The 19,254-nt window shown below is 39.2% G+C and overlaps 1 protein-coding gene across 2 annotated transcripts in view; it reads right to left on the minus strand.

Moving 5' to 3' along the window:
• nbeal1 (neurobeachin-like 1) overlaps positions 1-19,254 on the minus strand; it is a 126,699-nt gene that overhangs the window by 65,136 nt on the left and 42,309 nt on the right. For both annotated transcript variants that reach the window (XM_088930182.1, XM_088930181.1), the window contains exons 5-10: positions 18,836-18,917; positions 17,301-17,428; positions 15,212-15,294; positions 6,189-6,274; positions 2,965-3,271; positions 2,589-2,695 (exon numbers count right to left, since the gene is read on the minus strand). In XM_088930182.1, coding sequence (XP_088786308.1) covers positions 2,589-2,695; positions 2,965-3,271; positions 6,189-6,274; positions 15,212-15,294; positions 17,301-17,428; positions 18,836-18,917 — 793 coding nt within the window. The remainder of the gene's footprint in view (positions 1-2,588; positions 2,696-2,964; positions 3,272-6,188; positions 6,275-15,211; positions 15,295-17,300; positions 17,429-18,835; positions 18,918-19,254) is intronic.

A 19,254-nucleotide genomic window follows, 5' to 3' on the forward strand; every position in this document is an offset into this window, starting at 1 on the left:
TAAGATTATTCAAGAGCAGTGCTTATGTGAATGTTGCTGAGCAACACACATTTCTGAATCAGCTGAACTTATATTTTTTGTCCACGGTGCATCCAGAATTAATCTGAAATACAGGTCTCTGTACAAACACCTCCAATTTCTCTTTAGTGGAAAACGATTGTAAACAATTGAAAGGCTTTACTTTTTAGAGAGAAAAAAACACTAATGCCACCAATAAAGCATTATTAGTGGAGTATCAAGAAATATGTCAACTTCCATACATACGTTTACTTAATGTTGAGGAAGCACTAAAAAAAACTTTGCTTTGGTAAATAAAAAAATGTAGACTTTAAATTCAGGAAAGTTATGCTACACACTACGAACAACTCACAACATTTTGGTCACCACATAGTGGAACCTTGTGGAGTTGACAGAAAAGCAACCAAAATGATTCTTCGGCTTAGGAAACTGTCTTATACAGACAGGAAGTTACATCTCTTCAGTCTTGAACAAAAGACATAAGAGAGACAGAGGAGATGCAAGTATCTGTAGCACGTGATCCCAAATTCCACAGATCTGATGACCCCATGGGACAATATCTGTACTCGATAGCAAACAAATGGGATCACAACAGGAAACTAAAAAGAATTAATTTAGGACAGAGAGGGGAATCAGAAAAAGTTGTGGCTAATCTGAAACAAGCTTCTCGGAAACAGAGGGATAAAATTTTACATGAGAGTATTTGTGAGTTGTTTGTGGCAGCCTGCAGAGATGAAAATACAAAGGAAAAATGGCATGGCCTACATGTGATGTCAGATAAATACGCAGTCTCACTGGAAAAGATTTTACAGAGTTTCGAATGAAAATCCCCCTTTGCGAGTCACAAAGCAATATCTAAAAGGTATTGTCAAACCATCACCTTAAATCAAAATTCCACTTTCTATTTATTATTTCCTCCATCATGAATCGTATATTTAGCCTCTATTACAAAAATACCATGCGCCCTCCAAACAAGGAAACATCATCACTGTTCCACTGTATTGCTCGCACTGTCTGCAAATAATGATATTATCATCACACTTTAAGGTGCTTTCCAAGTCCAAAACATTTTGACCTTGACCTCATTTACAATTAAAAATATCTTCACAGCAACCCTGGGAGTTCTTTCCCTTGAGTTCTCTATGAAGCAATTTTCAGTGCAGTGACATACCGCCGCAGTGATTCAATGAACTACCACAATGAAACATTTGTGGTATGTTCCTGGTCTATTTATACAGCTACAGCATTTAGACCTGAGGATGATAATATCTTAGATAAAAATGTTTTGAGGCAGCACAGTGGCACAATGGTTAGCATTTCTGCCTCTGCATTCTGTTCAGAGATCACGGAAGATTGGTTTGTACTTTTCCAAAATACGACCTGCAGCCAGCTGTTTTTTTGGTCTGAGCATGTCCCACAGCCTTTTTCAGAGCAGAGGAGGGAGCAGTGCATGTTACTACACTGGCTGCGTGCACAGCAAATCGAAGCCCCAGGTCCATTATTAAGCTATTTGAAAAAAGATGAGTGGCCTTTCCGAGAATGTATGGATTGATGCTGAATTGATCAGTTTCAACAATTGTTGCCATTGTCTACGCAGACTTGACAGAAGACATTTAAGCCATCATGTTTTGTCGGAGATCATCATTTGTTAGAAGTAAAGACGCTTTTTTAGGGCTTTTTTTCAGAGACGTAAGCTGACATTTCATTTCTTTTCTTAGTTGGTTTTTGATACAGGTGGATGCATACTGTAAATATTCAAAATCACCTCCAAACACATTTTATATAGTCCAGCGAACACACCATCGACATCTAATAACCAGTGACAAATAGAAGAGATTCTCGGAAGAGTGGCCTTTCCGAGAATGTATGGATTGATGCTGAATTGATCAGTTTCAACAATTGTTGCCATTGTCTACGCAGACTTGACAGAAGACATTTAAGCCATCATGTTTTGTCGGAGATCATCATTTGTTAGAAGTAAAGACGCTTTTTTAGGGCTATTTTTCAGAGACGTAAGCTGACATTTCATTTCTTTTCTTAGTTGGTTTTTGATACAGGTGGATGCATACTGTAAATATTCAAAATCACCTCCAAACACATTTTATATAGTCCAGCGAACACACCATCGACATCTAATAACCAGTGACAAATAGAAGAGATTCTCGGAAGAGTGGCCTTTCCGAGAATGTATGGATTGATGCTGAATTGATCAGTTTCAACAATTGTTGCCATTGTCTACGCAGACTTGACAGAAGACATTTAAGCCATCATGTTTTGTCGGAGATCATCATTTGTTAGAAGTAAAGAAGTTTTTTTAGGGCTATTTTTCAGAGACGTAAGCTGACATTTCATTTCTTTTCTTAGTTGGTTTTTGATACAGGTGGATGCATACTGTAAATATTCAAAATCACCTCCAAACACATTTTATATAGTCCAGCGAACACACCATCGACATCTAATAACCAGTGACAAACAGGAAGCTGGAGCTTTTACAAATATGTCGAGTAAATTCCCAAATGTCCAGCAGACATGTAAGGAGACAATTTAAACAAGAGCGAGGCAAGACGTACCTTGCTGTTCTGTAGCAGTCGAATGAGGTGCTCGAAGCAGTTGCTGTTAAGGAATATGGCTTGAAGAACGGGTCTATCTGAGCATTCAAACATTTCTGTGATGGTATCTGGTGAAGGAAGCGTGATGGGGGAGACGTTTAGTAATCCTGAACATTACTGGACAAAATACACTACAAAAACAAAAAACATTCTTCAACTGGTTCTCCATGCAATGCAGACTATATGATTTCTTTTTAAAAAAATTCATATTAGCTGTTAGGGAGATCTTATCACTTTCAGTACAGAACCAGCTGAAGTGGTAGGCGAAACCAGTGGGTGCTCGAGCAGTTACAGACCGTACCACGCAGACGCCAATTGCAGTGAAAGCCCAACTCACTCAGCATCTGAATCTGCAGGGCGATGAATCGGTGCTCCCACTGGCGGGATTTGGAGTTGACGGGCAGGGCGGAGGGGTCGGAGTTGAGGAGCTTGAAGTAGTTCTCCAGGATGGCGCCGATCTCCACCTGCCTCTGATCGGAACTGCTGGCCAGCAGCATCTGCACCACCACGGTCAGGCACTTCAGAGTGAGCGCGGCCTTCCGGTCCACATCGTCCGGGTCCTCGCTGTCCGCGGCGTCGCAGTCCGCCAGCACGCGCATCAGCACCTCCATCGTCGCGGGAGAAATCGCCAGGAGCGCGTTGCGCTTCAAAGACATCGATAACGACACTCAGAACATCCATACATATTCAGGTGGGCAGCTGCGTCAGCATGCGTAGGCTGCAAAGGAACAAGTAATAGATTTATTCCATGGTGAGAAGAGAAGAAAGGAAACACAACATTTCGGCTGTGGAGCCTTCTTCAGGTGCCTTCCCCAAATCTTTTTCTAGATCCCTTCTCTTCCTCCCTGGGCTACCTGTCCCCCCTCTCTTACTAAACCAGCATTCTGTCTCCACACACCCGAAGAAGGCTCCACACCCGAAATGTTGTGTTTCCTTTCTTCTCTTTTCAGCATGTAAAATAAACCTATTACTTGTTCCTTTGCATCCATACATATTTACCACCTTCTAAAAATATAAGCCATTCATTAAACAGTTTTAAAGTACAATTACTTATAATTTGCTTACTTATAATATTGGCAATTTTTTTCTTAGAATTCTGACTGATCTGCATTAATATGTACTCATGTACGCAACTGTATTAGATCACATCTAACACCTATATCTTAACACCTGTCACTAAGTACTTGAAATCTTCACTGTCACAGTGTTAGAAAAGCTTTTGCAAGTAGCTTCATTACATTATTTCGCTGACACTGAGCTAAATACATACAAGACTTCCACGATATTAAAAGTCTGCCTCAAAGATACAGCAGAAGGTAGATCAAATATTTATATCGCATTAAGCCCAGCAAGCAGAAGGCTGAAGCATAAATGGAAACTAATAGAAAATATATTTTTAAGAATGTGTTATCGATGAATGAATTAACAGGACGTGCAGTGGAGGCAGAGATGTTGGAAAATTTGTCTGTGATAAATACAGGCAGTGTATATGGTTCTCATCATCAGCCTTGCAAATGTTCTGGTATTTTATTCTAAAAATGCCTAAGTGACCAACAGAATGTGAGTATGACAGAGGCCATAGTAGACTACCTCAAACAGGAGAAAACAGGAACCTAACAAACAGCCTAATCTAACATCTAACAAGCGTGGAATGTTTTACCTGACAGTTTGAGTAAAAGTCCTTAAACTGGTACTTCCAGTCTTACAACTACAACAGTGTCAGCTTAAGGAAGTAGCCTGTTCAGAACCATTACAAATGATACTTAGCGCAAGATGTATAACATACAGAAGGTATGAAGCACAATAAAATCATTGTTTTCAAAGGATTAACTTAAACACAACACAGAAAGTGCACCCATTCTTTTTAAATGACATAACCTAATTGTTTGTACAGCGGGGTGCATTACTGCAATTAACAGAAGAGCTGAAAGAAAGGAAAAGGTGATGTGCAAAAGCAAATGTAAAAGGAAAAAGAGCAAGAACTACATCTTATTAACAATAAAACACCAAATCCCGAATCAAGCTTTTGGACCACAGATGATACACATATTAACCAAGTGTTACCCATTGAAAATAACATCTTTTCCTGATGGTTACAAACATTTTGATTGCTGCTGTAGTCCACTGCTGTCCATACAACTTTTGTCTTCACTGTGTCAAATTAACAACTGAATATTGCCTTGACACTTCACACAGATAGAGAAAACCCATCTCATCTGCTTTGATTTCCCTTTAATGAAACCTTTGTTAATCAGAATACCATTTTAAAGAGATTCTTTATGCTTACCCACACACACCCAACAAAGCAATGGACAAGTTTCAAGGTGAGTGATCAGAACTACTGGAGCATAAGCTGAATCGGGTCAGGCTTGATCACAAGCCCCTATAAAGCTAGGCAGGACTTTCCAAGTCGACTCAAAATGCAAACATTTTCAATCGATGAAAAGTCTCTTGTGATGCCCTTTGCATCTAAAATATCCTTATAGTAAAACAAGGAAGAGAAAAAGAAATTAAAATTCCTCTTGTACTTTTTGTCGAACAGGTTCATCAGGTCTGGAGACTCACAGCGATGGCTCAATTTTCCTGGTTGATAACAATGCTGGCTCACACCATTTTCCCAGATGGCTCTCATCTCACCACTAATTTTGGGTCCAGCTAAGGTGTGAATTCTTGCAAATGCAGAACGATTCATACAAGCGTACCGGAACGTGTCAGGAAATACATACAATGCAGCCATCTGTATAATTTTAACTTCATTAAAGGAGAGTTGTCGGGAGGTTGTTTAGCAAATACAGTGAGCAGTCAAAAAAAGATGAAGATTTCTGTGATCTATACTAATAACACACTGCTGCTTAGGGACTGATGGGAAACTTTATGGGGAAACAGGACCAAAATGCTGAGCTCCTTTCATTAAAAAAACAATTAGCATATTGACCTGTGTTAATGCTTTTAGCAGAAACAGGTGTGTAATTCATCGAACCACTACTTCCAATTCCAGAGTTGCAGGGGGAGCCGGAGCCGGAGCCTATCCTGGGCGGGGTACATCCTGGACAGTCCATCACAGGGCTGACACACACACATACAGACAGACTCACACTACAGCCAGTTTTCCCAGAAGCCACTAAAATCACCAGAACCTACCAATATGTTTTTGGCCCTGTCAGAGGCAACCGAATCACCCGCAGGAAATCCACATGAACACGGTGAGAACATACAAACTCCACACAGACAGCACCCCAGGTCTGGAATTGAACGGAAAGCCTCAGGGCTGCGAGGCAGAAATGCTCACCACTGCCCCACTGTGCCGCCCAGTAAGTGTAATTCAGTGCTTGTTATGTATGGCAGCACCTGTGGTATACAAACGTACACTGTAAAAATGTATGCCATGCTGAAAAGAGAAGAAAGGAAACACAAGGTTTCGGCTGTGGGGCCTTCCTTACACCCGAAGAAGGCTCCACAGCCGAAACGTTGTGTCTACGCATGCTTACATGAACTACACTGTAAAATTGTCTCTTCAAAATCATAAAATGGTTCACAGAAGCCCTAACCACATTCCCTTACCTGCCCTCCAGCCACAATAGCGCCGAAAAGGTGCAGCAAACAGCATTTTAGGCTGTCCTTCAGGTGCTCACACTCTTGGAAGCATTCTGAAAGAGTAAAAAAAATCAAATGATCAAATCCGATCCAGAAACCAGCTGTGCCTTCATTAATGCCCTCAAATTTCCACCAAAAGATTCAGAAGGAAATGGGTAGCAATGTGCCTTTGAGAGAGCAATGGTACCGTATCTTCCTGGCTATCCCACCATGAAAAGCATTCCCCATTTTCTGACTTTCCAGGTTATTCGATGGAGCTGTACAGTGAATGAAATATTTTTTTAAACAAATCAATCCAGTGAATGAAACGAATTGATTCACAAGTCCCTGGATAATTCATTCAATTGATTCACAAAATACAAATTGAGCATCATACCGGGCAACACAGGAAATTATTCTATTGGGAGTTTGACTCAGAGAAGGAAACAGGAACTTAGAAACTTGAGACAAACACGATATGGTAAAAATTAAACAATCCTAAACTGTTACATTCAAAGATATTTCACTGGTGATTTCAGACAGCTTTATTCAGCTTTCCAAGAATTCCTGAATGATATCAGGCTATGATAATAATAACAATAATAATAAGCTGTCAATACTCCTACTGCAAGAGCCTGATACCTTGATTTGATGTGTCCCAAAAAAATTAAAAAATCGTAATGCTGCAGTTATATTATGTTCTGATGGTTTTCCATTACCTTTGGCAATAATGGGTAATCATGCAGTGGTTTTCTTATATAATTAGCAACCGAAAATAGTTTGGGATAATTCAGTATAATAAATAATGAGGGTATTTTGTCTGTATTTTTGCTTAGCATTTAAGCAGCAAAACATTTTACCTCACAAAAGACAACTATATACAACTAACAGGCTACGGTCTCATCAAAATAAGCTACATTTCTTAAATTACATACTGTATCTTTCCACGTGGAAGAAGAAAAGCTATCAAGAATGTTAGTTTTTCATTATATATTATAATTGTCTATTTAGCTACATAATTTAAGCCCTGGTTTAGAAATTATTATAATTATTCAGCAATTATGTCCTTGAATATGGTATTCAGTAGTGCTGAGCTGTTCGACCATTAAGTCAAAATATCCTACACGGTACTATAGTTGCACAAAGTAATATGTTGTTCTACAAGCCCCAATACAAGATAAATGTGAGATCCAAGCAAACAAAAGCGAATTAACTGAACTTAAATAGCTAGTTTCTAGCAAGATTATGACAGATTAAAGAATCATAATGTGTCATGTACTTAAATATTATGGACTGTTAATTATACATTAAAGTAGGTTACAAGTGAATCTAACACTCCTGTAATGTTTTTCAGATCCTGTTTCAGATTCAGATCTAGACCAAACTCACAACCTTGTTTACTAGGTATGCAAATATATATAACCACCTTAACTGGTGGTAAATACCACCTTAACCATACAAAGTAAACTAAGGGTTTAATAAATTCACATACACAGACTCCTAATTATTCAATTTTTTCACATCTCAAATAACTCAACATTGAATTGATCAATCTAAACCCTTTTGGTTATTTCAGATAAGACTGTTTTGAGGTTGGAGGTTATATTGGGAGGTTCACAGCACTGCACATTCTTGTTTGTTAGAACACATCCATTTGTCAAAAAGACAGGGAAACAAACTGTACTTTTTTACAGCTGAAGTTTTTAGTGGTCATCAGAGGTCATTGAAGCACAAAGTATAGATTACGAAATGAAACAAAGGAGAACAACCTGCATTAAATGCACAAAACTTGTTCATACAGGTAGGTACTTCCTACCGTATGTAAAGGTGAATCAGATTAACTTTGAAACATCAGAACCGCCTTCTGCACTCATTATCGAGCCATCTACAATGCTACTATCAGCTCAAACATTATATATAGGTACATCATTCTGATCTTACATTTTATATGTGCAGGCTGAAAATCCATGAGTGACAATCAGAGTGAGACGTGAGAAAACCGTGTTTTTTAGAAGGGGTTTGTAGGTTTTTTTAAAAATCCACTAGAGTGACTCCCAAAAAAACAACAAGACACTGAGCTGAAACACTAAAGGAATCTCACAAAAGTTCAGAATCCGTAAGAGAGTATCACAGTGCACGCCTTAAGTGGGGGGAAAATTCAAATTTCAGGCCCACTCAATGGAGTCCATGACAAAACGCCATGCAGCTACATTCTTTCCTGGGGTATGCCATGTGAACCTAATCGTGAAACAGCAGCTGGAGGGAGGCCAACTGGGAGAGCCTGCCAGCATCTTGTCTGCTTCACTTAAACTTCCTGCTGCTGCTGTTTTTCAATGTGCTCTCATTTTTACGTCCTCCAGAAGGCAAAGGAAGCTCAGCCCTTTTCTGTACAGACCTTTGATACTGTAAATCCTTCTGTATGAACATCGCAGCTTTAAATATTGGAAGTAGGTTACAATACTGATTTGTTCATATTCATATGATTGATTAAGCAAGCATAGCTAAAGGGCCCACTACTTAAAACAGCAAAGGTCCACTAAGGGTCAAAGGTCAAAAGTTAAAGGTCAAAGATGGCTACATTTCTATAGAAAGCAATGGGGATTGAAGGATGTCTTTACAGCGGTGTTACCACCTTGTATCTCATCTTGTCAGCTCTTAGCAGCAAGCCTGGGTGTGGAGAGTACTGGGATAGCAACGCCATTGTAAATGGTGCAGCTTGACCAGTAGGTGTCACTCTTTTCTCTGGCCCAGTATGTCCAAACCAGAGCCCCAGTATGGAGACACTGAACACAGTTTTGCTGGAGGTGCTGTTCTTTTTATGGGGTACTGACTACATGGCCATTAAGGATCCCAGGGTACTCCCTGAAACCCGGGAGTTGCAACTGAAATTAAGGGTTAACATCCACAAAATAACCATAAATGAACATGTACATCAAATTACCTGACATACTGTATATACGAGAAATTAACTGATTTTCTATTGTTTCTGGAAGGTTCTCAAAGAATACCAGTTTGATCTGAAGTCTATCAATCCAAATGCCGCACACATACTTTAGTAACAGTAATTATAAGTTCCCAGTTCTTCTGCTGGGGAACCAGAGCCGATACTGGATTTGATCCAGCCACATTAATTTATTATCATTGAAATACAAAGCATTCAACTTTGTTTACCTTTAAAACTGGGGCTGTTAATAGTCTACATTAGCCCCCATGTACAGTTCTCGCAGCTTTGTCTTTGAAACTGTACAGTACATGGGAGGAAGGCCCATTCAGTTCCATGTCTTCATATCCACCAAAAAAAGAAAATCCACCAACTTCTGCAACAGAGGAGTTTTGATATAACAAAAATGCTGTTTTGACCCTTTTCCCTGAGGTGGTCAGTACCTGGATGGGAGACCTCCTGGGAAAAAACTAAGGTTGCTGCTGGAAGAGGTGTTAGTGGGGCCAGCAGGGGGCGCTCACCCTGTGGTCCATGTGGGTCCTAATGGCCCAGTATAGTGATGGGGACACTATACTGTAAACAGGCGCTGTCCTTCGGATGAGACGTTAAACCGAGGTCCTGACTCTCTGTGGTCATTAAAAATCCCAGGGCGTTTCTCGAAAAGAGTAGGGATGTAACCCCGGTGTCCTGGCCAAATTTCCCATTGGCCCTTACCAATCATGGCCTCCTAATAATCCCCATCTATGAATTGGCTTCATCACTCTGCTCTCTCCACTGATAGCTGGTGTGTGGGAAGCGTTCTGGCGCACTATGGCTGCCGTCGCATCATCCAGGTGGGGCTGCACATTGGTGGTGGTTGTGGAGGGGAGTCCCCATTACCTGTAAAGCGCTTTGAGTGGACTGTCCAGAAAAGCGCTATATAAGTGTAAGCAATTATGATTATTATTATTAATAATCAAAACTTAGTGGATCAACATGTCAAACCTATTCATAGTCCACTATATAGTTTTAAATCAAACTTTTAACATGCTGAAATAGAAATTTATTTTTATATTAAAAAAGGTCTTTGTCAAAGAACCAACAAATTATGTCCAGTTTATCCACCCATCAATTTTCTAACCGTTTCTTGTAATTCAGGATCAAGGGACAGCCGGAGACTATCCCAGCAAACAACAGGCCCAAGGCAGGGATTATCTTCAGTCAGGAGGCATAAACATTTTTAACTTACCTACAATTTTTAAGAGGTTAACGGAGTTTGTGAATCACAAACCCACTATGAAATTGCACAGTACAAATTATGATGTCATTCCCCTCAAACTGTTTCTTTCTAAATACAATACTTCTAACTTACAGCTCACAACATTTTATATCTGCCAGCGATATTTATTTTATATTTTGAAATCAATAGGAGAGGATTTTGGATACCTAGCCTTTATTGGTAAAAGTATTTCCTGTTGTGAGGGAATATTAATACACTCCCCTGAGCATAAAATCCATCTCCTTGGAAAAGTATTAAAGTGAATTGTGAAAAATAAGAGCCTTAAGGTTTTAATAAAGGTTTTTAATTCCTGGAAGTTTTTTTCTTGGTAGCTGATGGACACACTGCTTTCTTAAATTGGCGGTTTTGACAGGTATGATTGAAGTATTTCAGTATGCCAACTACTATAAGTAGCTATTATGTGGGCTGGAAATGAATAATTACTGCAGTTCAATTAAAGAGCAGCTACACTTGAAAAACAAAAACAATTAAGACCATTAATTATCACCCCATATGCAAATGTTAAGTACTGTAGGTGCCAGAAGAAAATGAATTAGTCAGCACTGCAGTTCTGACACAAGATGTCAAAGCACAATTTAAGAACCTATTTCTTTTTTCCCCAGTCACAGTAAAATTACACCATTAGACTACACTAAATATGATTTTGTGAACATGTCCTAAAACTTAACTGAAAATATTTATAAAGATTGTATTATGTAAGTGCACTGTATATCAGGAACACTGATTACATACACGCATACACAAAGGAAACAAAGACAAGTTAAATAAGAAGCCAATTTACTTTGTCTTTTTACAAAAACTGTTCCAGTTTCAGAAGAACTAAGCTGATTTAAAGTGAGAAATTCTGAATATCAACAATACCCTAAGAAGCTTAAGAAACAAATCCACAAATCTGATTTATAAATAACAAGAAACACTTAACACTTTGCCTGTAATACACAGATGGACTGCATGTCTCAGTTAAATACTTAGAAGTTCTGTAATTATACAATGAGAGAGAGCTATCAAGAAATATTTTTCATGGTTCTATACTGAAAGAACATAAAATATGTTTCCTAGAGATGCTCAAATGGATGCAGGACTATCAATTTTCAAACACTTAAGTTCCACATTCATTTAAAAACACTCCACTTATGTGAACAATTAAAAAATAAGTTTTCTTCTTTTGGTATTTTGCAGTGTAAATCCTACACAACTGTAGTACATGTTTGTGCAATTAAACAAATACACATCTATTTTATTTTTGTATTTTAATTGTGAATTGATATTTATTAGTACGGAGCAGGGCAGTGAGGTGGGGCAGTGGTTGGCATTGCTGCCAGGCAGTGCTGGGGTCCTGGGTTCTACTCCAGACCTGGGGTGCTGTCTGTGTGGAGTTTGCATGTTCTTCCCGCGTTCGTGTGGGATTCCTCCAGGTGCTCCTGGTTTCCACCCACAGTTTGAACACATACCTATAGGTTAATTGGCTTTTTGGAGAATTGGCCATGGTGTGAGCGTGGGCATATTTGTATCGATGTGTGTCCTGCAATGGACTAGCGTCCCATCCAGGGTGTATCCTGCCTCGTGCCCGTTGTTTGCTAGGTCAGGCTTTGACCTCCCTGGGACACTGCACTGGATAATGAGGCTAGAAGCGGTGGCTCTGTGGCTAAGGATCTGCACCAGTGGCTGGAAGGTTGCCAGTTCAAATCCTGCAGCCGGCAGAGGAATCCTACTCCGTTGGCCCCTGAGCAAGACCCTTAAGCCAGGCTGCTTCAGGGGCACCATACAATGGCTGACCCTGCGCTCTGATACCAAGCTCTTTCCCTATCTGTGTGTCTCATGGAGAGCAATCTGGAGTATATGAAAAGACGAATTCCTAATGCAAGAAATTGTATAGTGATGTGATGATGATGATGATTAGAAACTGGATGGATGCATAACAAGATGTATCTACAGTGCCTTCCAGAATTATTGGCACCCTTGGGAAAGATGAGCAAAAAAGGCTATGAAAAAATGTCTTTGCTGTTTATCGGCTTGACTTTACACTGAACATATGAGAGACATCTAACCTTTCAGCGAGGTAAAATTATTCAAAGAAAAAAAATCCTTATAAAAAAATAAACAGTTTGACAAATAAATAAAATAAATAGTTTGGGTGTACTGCTGATAGCACTGTATGATGCAATATTATTAATTAAATCATGTTGTTATATTATGGGATCTTTAACATGGTTTTTCACATATGTGCCATTAATCTGAGTTTGATCCTCCTGAACGGTTCTGAATTCATGAAACTGTTTCATCTCGGCACATCAAATTTGGCATAAGCGCAACGAAGATGGCAGTTCAGCTATCAACAATACAACTGTTTCAGTGTTTTCTTTCACTTTTATATTTGCGGCAGTAGGCCTTACCATAAGAAGAACCCTTTGTTCATATAAATTAGGCTTTTGAGCAGTGTTTGGATTTATACTGTCACGCAGAACTGTGAAAACCACCGGATATCACTCTAGATACAAATCAATACTCATCTGACAACTCAGTGCTGTTCAAAGTCTATCAGGTTTCATGAGTTTCTACACCGGCTACAGACATGCTCCCTTTGTCTAGGACTTGCTTTTACAAGACCGATGAGGATAAGAGTTCATTCTCACCATCATGCGAGCCTTAGCTACAAGTTTCTAAAACAAAAGCCTACTTCTCTCCTCATACCACAGCCTCCAGGCAAAGCACTCAGTGCAAACATGCCTGACACAAACGATCTTCCTTTCTGGAGAGCAGGAAAATGAAGTTTTGGAACTCTAGATTACAGTTTCTAGCTGCCCATCACATCTTTTGCTATGCAAATATTCCACTATATATTAAAAAAAAAACAATAAATGCAAAACTGCTTAAGTTAAACCTGTTGCAGTTTCTAAACTGACAAGAAAGAAAAGACTAAAGACAGCATTTTATAATCTATTGGCTAATCTAAAAGAATTATGTTCCCACAACAAATGTAGATAAAATAGCTCTGGCTCTGTGGCTCAGGATCTGCGCCTGTGGCTGGAAGGTTGCCGGTTCAAATACAACAGCCAGCAGAGGAATCCTACTCCGTTGGGCCCCTGAGCAAAGCCCTTAACCCCAACTGCTCCAGGGGCGCTGTACAATGGCTGACCCTGCACTCTGACCCCAAGCTTCTCTCCCTGTCTGTGTATCTGTGTCTCATGGAGAGCAAGATGGGGTATGTGAAAAGACGAATTCCTAATGCAAGAAATTGTATATGGCTAATAAAGTGATCTTACCTTATCTCTTATCTTATCTTATATAGTGCTGAAAGCTCTTAACTGATGAACTGGATTTTGTTGGTCAAGACAAAACAACTCATAAAGCATACCTTTCTTTTTTTGTTATTGTACACTTCTTTTTGCCAGACTGTAATTGATATCCCCACGTCTTCTAATGTTGTATCTATTATCAGTGAGACATCCACTTCAAAAACTATTCAGAAATGCTCTGGAGGACTTGTACTCAAACACTAGAACCCCTTGAACAACCAGGTGTTCAATCTCGGGCGACTACTGTAATTTCACATTAACAAAAGAAAAGTCAGAAAGATAACTAAACTGTTCCACAGCAGGGACTTTTCCAGGGTGCAAAGTTTTGGCAAAAACAAGAGCGGTCGCTTCAGTGAATTAATATTTTTGCTTTCGTTTGTGAAACTTGAAATTATGAGTCGTTATCCCCTCCAAACAAATATGTAACTGGCAAAGCCCCATTGTATTTGACTATGCAAAGGCAGATTCCTCAAGCAACCCACACCTTACTTGTCTTTTTGGGTGTACTGGGAGGTTCTGTAATTGTGCAAAGTCAATGTACTGTATACAGTAAAAAGAATAACATCAGAGAAACATGCTTCACTTACACAGCCTTTTACAAAACCTCCACTATGGGAACTTAACAGTGCAAGAATCGTACTCAAAAGGCATTTTAATCTGCATTTTAAGACTATTACTTTTTATAAATCTACACACCAAACAATGTATCTTAATGATTCCCAAAAAAACAGCGTGAAGGCAGAAATACTGTTTGCCAGTAGCACGGAAGACTATACTGGGTGTTTGCTTTAGTCCAAAGAATCAGTTCTTGAAGAAGGGAGCTGCTAAACTGGAGAGTATAATGAGTGTGACAGTAAAACTGACATGAATTACAACAAAAAGTGCAGTCAGCAGTAAACCGCACTCGTACAGTTTGGATAAACCTTTAATTATATGTCTCTTGGCAGACAAAAAACATTTAAAAGTAATGATTGTGACAGCCATCGTTACAGATCAATCATGAAAGCAGTCAGTTGTGTAAGGGAAGAGCATGAATATGCATTTAAATGAGATAACATTTATCTCATTATGATGAGATACTGTTGCTAATATTGTTCATATTAATTACAGAATAAGAATAAGAACAAGACAGCTGCAATAATTATGTTGAAATGCAATGCTATCTCGTGAAAATGCAATATTTTTTCTCCACGGTGCTGACTGGCCTCCATGACAGACTGCAGAACGAAGGGAAAAAAGTTTCTTGTGGTTTAATGTCTTCAAGCGAAGAATTCAAAATGAAAAAGCCGTTCCAAAGGTTCTGGTTAAATGTTTAGCACACCATACCAGTTTCATTTTCTAAAAAGTCAGCCCCTGGTGTAGCGAAGGAAGATGCACTCATTTAGGACTAAAAACTTTCCCACAGTCCCACGCTTATCACGTGCAAACATGAATTGGTTTCCAACCTTCCAATTTAGGAATTGCGAGTTAACGGAGTCATAAAAACAGGACTTACGGTAAAAGAAAGGGATAAATTCCACAGTCAGAGGAGCTGCTTTGTACTTCTGCCTGCTTTTCTCCACCGTATTAACCTGCAACCTACGAGAACATCAGAAGATTTGTTTTGATATGAGGCACAAATGAAACTTTCTGTGTGCAAAGTTTTCTTGAGGTAAACAGCCATTCTGTGAGGGGAATGTGCCCCACACTTCACAGTCCGCATGTAAATTTTCCACATTCCTCTCAATCAGGGCTTGATCAACAACAATTCTATTGAAATGGAGGAACCGGTTTGAACCATCAGAATTTCCACACACAAATTTCACAGCAAACATTAGGACTGCACCATTTTGGATTTAACACTGGAGGCAGTTGCATTCTTACAATATTTGACAAATTAAAGTCATTAGCAGCATGATTGGAATAAAGAATAAGTCATGAGTACTTTGCAAAGGTTTATACAACAGACGACATCAATAACAGGTCCCATGACTGAACCAAGGACCAATAAATCAATTAGTTGGACTTGTGTTACTGGTAAAGTTATGAAAGCAAAAGACACGGCTGAATGAGAAGAACACACAGAAAATAATGGCATTTTAAGACAGCGTGAATTGAGAAAGCAATCCTTGTTTAGCACAGTGGAATACTTTGAACACACAACAAGGACAGAAGCATATCACGTATATTTGGAGCACATAAAGCTTTTGAAAAAGGTCCCTCCTAAAAGGTTAATTCTCTAAATAAAAGTCACAGGACTCCAATATAATGTCTATGCATTACTTTGCAAGTTTAACTAACAGGAAGCATCACATAATCCTAATATAAGCAGCATAACCTCTATGCGGGTGAATGTAAACAAGCCGCGTATGGCAGGGATCTGTTTTAAATTATTTGTTCTTTCCGATCAGTACTAACGATTTCAATTCTGGAAACCATCAAGCTGGTTCAGATTGCAGGGAATACAGGAACTGGGGAAACTATAATCACAACGGGAGGCAATACTTCAATGTTATCACACATGGAGCAGACAGGTCATGCAGCTCACAAAAAAACAAACAGAACCACTCCTGGACTCAAGGGATTGTCATATACAGACACGTCAAAGGAACTAAATCTCTTCAGTCTAGTAAAATAGAATTTGAGAGAACAGTTGACCCAAGTGTCTAAAACATGAAGGCTTATAGATACAGCCGAGCTGAGGAATTAACTTGTTCAGTGGAAGGAACTGTTCTGCAAATTGTCTTTTTATTTATTTGATGAAGAAAAATAGTTTTTAGATGACATTTAATTTGAAGGCCATTCCAATTATATAAGAAGGGTAGAACTACGGGTTGGCAAGGCTTTTAATAAAATAATGCACGAGTTTGTAGCAGACTTTACTGAATGATTAAATGTGGGCTTTTAAGGACACAGGCTTCCAATGACAAAACCACAGTTCTGAAAAACAGCCAGGGCTATGGACACTGGCAGAGAGTGATGTAATTTTACAAGTAACTGCCAACATCCCTAAAAGGCAGCAATAAGTTTGTTTTTTCTTTTCTGCCCCTCTGAAGGAAAACACTTGCACATTGTTCATGGCTTCTAAGCCATTTGAAATTTAGAGCTCTGGAAATCTACAACTCAGGACACAAACTGAAGCCTTAACTTTCGGTAGATTCTAACAACGCATTAATCAGAAAGTAGAAACGTTTAAAAATAGTTCCCCTCAATTTGAAAATACGTTCTCTCACTTTCATATATATTTTGTAGATTCGAAACGACTTAAGCTTTTTCCAATACAGATACGCGTCCATTGGATTTTAAGTTCAAAGCCATTACTGTATTTCTGTTTCGTTTAAGTACAGTATATGAAAAAAAGAACACCAGAAGCCTCAGATTAACTACAATAAAGTATTAAAAAAAAACATTTCCCAAGTTAAGCTTAAAAAACAGAGAATAATACTGTTTGAAAGTAATCAGGAAAAGACATGCTTAACTAATGAACACCCAAGAGAACAGTGGAGATAGTTTTTTCAGAGGCAGGTCTTTGATAACCCTAAAATACCAGAAAGAGCCATAGTGTAAGATCTGAAAGTGCCTTAATATAAAGAGAATTAACGTACCCCGACATTCGGTGCCTCCAGTTATAGTAGGGGTCATAGAGGCTCTCACAAAACGCGAGGGCATGGCGCACAAACTCCTCTGCTGGAGTCTGGTCTGCTAGCTCTTTTTCTTTGGTCTTGCTCTTCAGCTGCAACACAAGTAACATGAAAAGGCAACGTTTTCAGACTGGCTTGTGTAAAAAGGTGTCCCCGATACGAGAATGTGTGTTTGTGTCTGTGTGTGACCTGCGATGGACTTCTGTCCAGGCTGTATCCCGCCTTGTAACCCACTGCTTTCCAGAATAGGCTCCGGCCCACAGTGACCCTGAACTGAATATGAAGTTACTGAAAGTGATGTGATGAAGAATTGGTACTGGTCCCCCTCTCCCGCAGCTCTCCCACAGCTAAAAATCCATGCAGTACCCCTCAGGTGTCCACCATTTTAAACAATGCACAATACACAGAAACATCAGCATCAGCTGAAGGAGAAAATCACTAAGCTCAAGACGTTACAGGTGTTACTGCAATTCACAGCACCCTGACCAGCTCAAATTACCCTGGAGGCATTTATTCATTTGGGGAAACTGCAGTCACAGTTACTGAAGGTAAACGACCTACAATGTTTGAACCGATGTGCACAACATACACTCTGAAGCAGGGTTTTGCTGAGCAACTCTGAAACCCTTTTGCATTTGCCTTGGTAAACCATAATTTAATGTTAGATTTTGTGTTTTACGAAACTAGAGGGCATCATTTTTGTCTGCATTTCTCGTCTTTGTCCTGCTAAGAACATAAAAATCACAGCAGAGGCTGGAGTCTATCCCAGCAAGCAACAGAGGCAGACGCAAAAACAGACACACTCACACCAGGGCCAATCTTCCCAGTAAGTATTACTTTGGGCTGTGGAAGAACACCAGAGCACCCATGCAAACACAAGGAGAACATACAGAAAAAACTCCACACAGACAGGAACCCAGGTCTGGAACCAAACCCAACACTGAATGGCAGCAAAGCTAACCAATGCATCACTGTGCCGCCCATCAAAGGATCACCTAATACTTTTTCCACGAAAAACCAAATTTTCTTCTACACTAACTCGCTTATATTCTGTGGGTTAGGTTTCCCATGCACTTTAAACCACATCAGAACAGTCAATTAAATTTCAATTCCAAAAACAGGATTGAGAAGTTCCAGTTTTCATAACCAGGAAAGCATTTGAACCAGATAAAACCTGTTTCATGACAGCTTTTTCTAAGGAGGTAAAAGTTCAGCTTTTACGGTTACAAGCGAATGAATGAACATTCGTTTATGTTGCCGAACATACATATACTGGACTAAAATCAGGTACCTGATGGACCTTGCTAGCTTACTGAAAAGGTCAGAGGTTTCTCTCACAGGACAATATTCCAATTCTAAAATGCTGATTTGATTTCTTTGATTTATAAAAAAAGAAACAAAATGTTTTGCACTCGAGCAAGTTTTAAAAGACATCCTAGTGTAGGGAAACGATATCTAAAAACCGCAATACAGAACACTTCATATTGGCCATCACTCACCTGTTGGATATATAATGTTGTCATGGTGATGATATGGTTGATATAAGAACAAGTCCCAATCTCTTCCACATTGGAGAGGTTTCTAATAATGAGAAATATTTTTTCACAACAACTTCGATATGACACAAGGCGAGTGCAGATTCTGTAAGCACGCGCTTCTGCGTAAATACTTCAATTCAAGGAATAAACTGAAGAATTCTCCACCACCATCAAAGGCAAGTCAGTCAATATTTGTGTAGCTTGCTTTCATTAAATTTGTGTCTTAATCACAATGTAACAGTCTCGTAATGTACATTAAAAATATCCCATTAGATTGGAAAAGAAAAAAATTGAACTGTGGAATTCTGTTAAATTCAAGAAGATAGATCTGGCACTACTGAATGTTGCTATATAAATCTATACAAATACATTCAAGAGCA

Source organism: Atractosteus spatula, chromosome 13, assembly GCF_055471065.1.
Source record: "Atractosteus spatula isolate fAtrSpa1 chromosome 13, fAtrSpa1.hap1, whole genome shotgun sequence".
Classification (NCBI taxonomy): Eukaryota; Metazoa; Chordata; class Actinopteri; order Semionotiformes; family Lepisosteidae; genus Atractosteus; species Atractosteus spatula.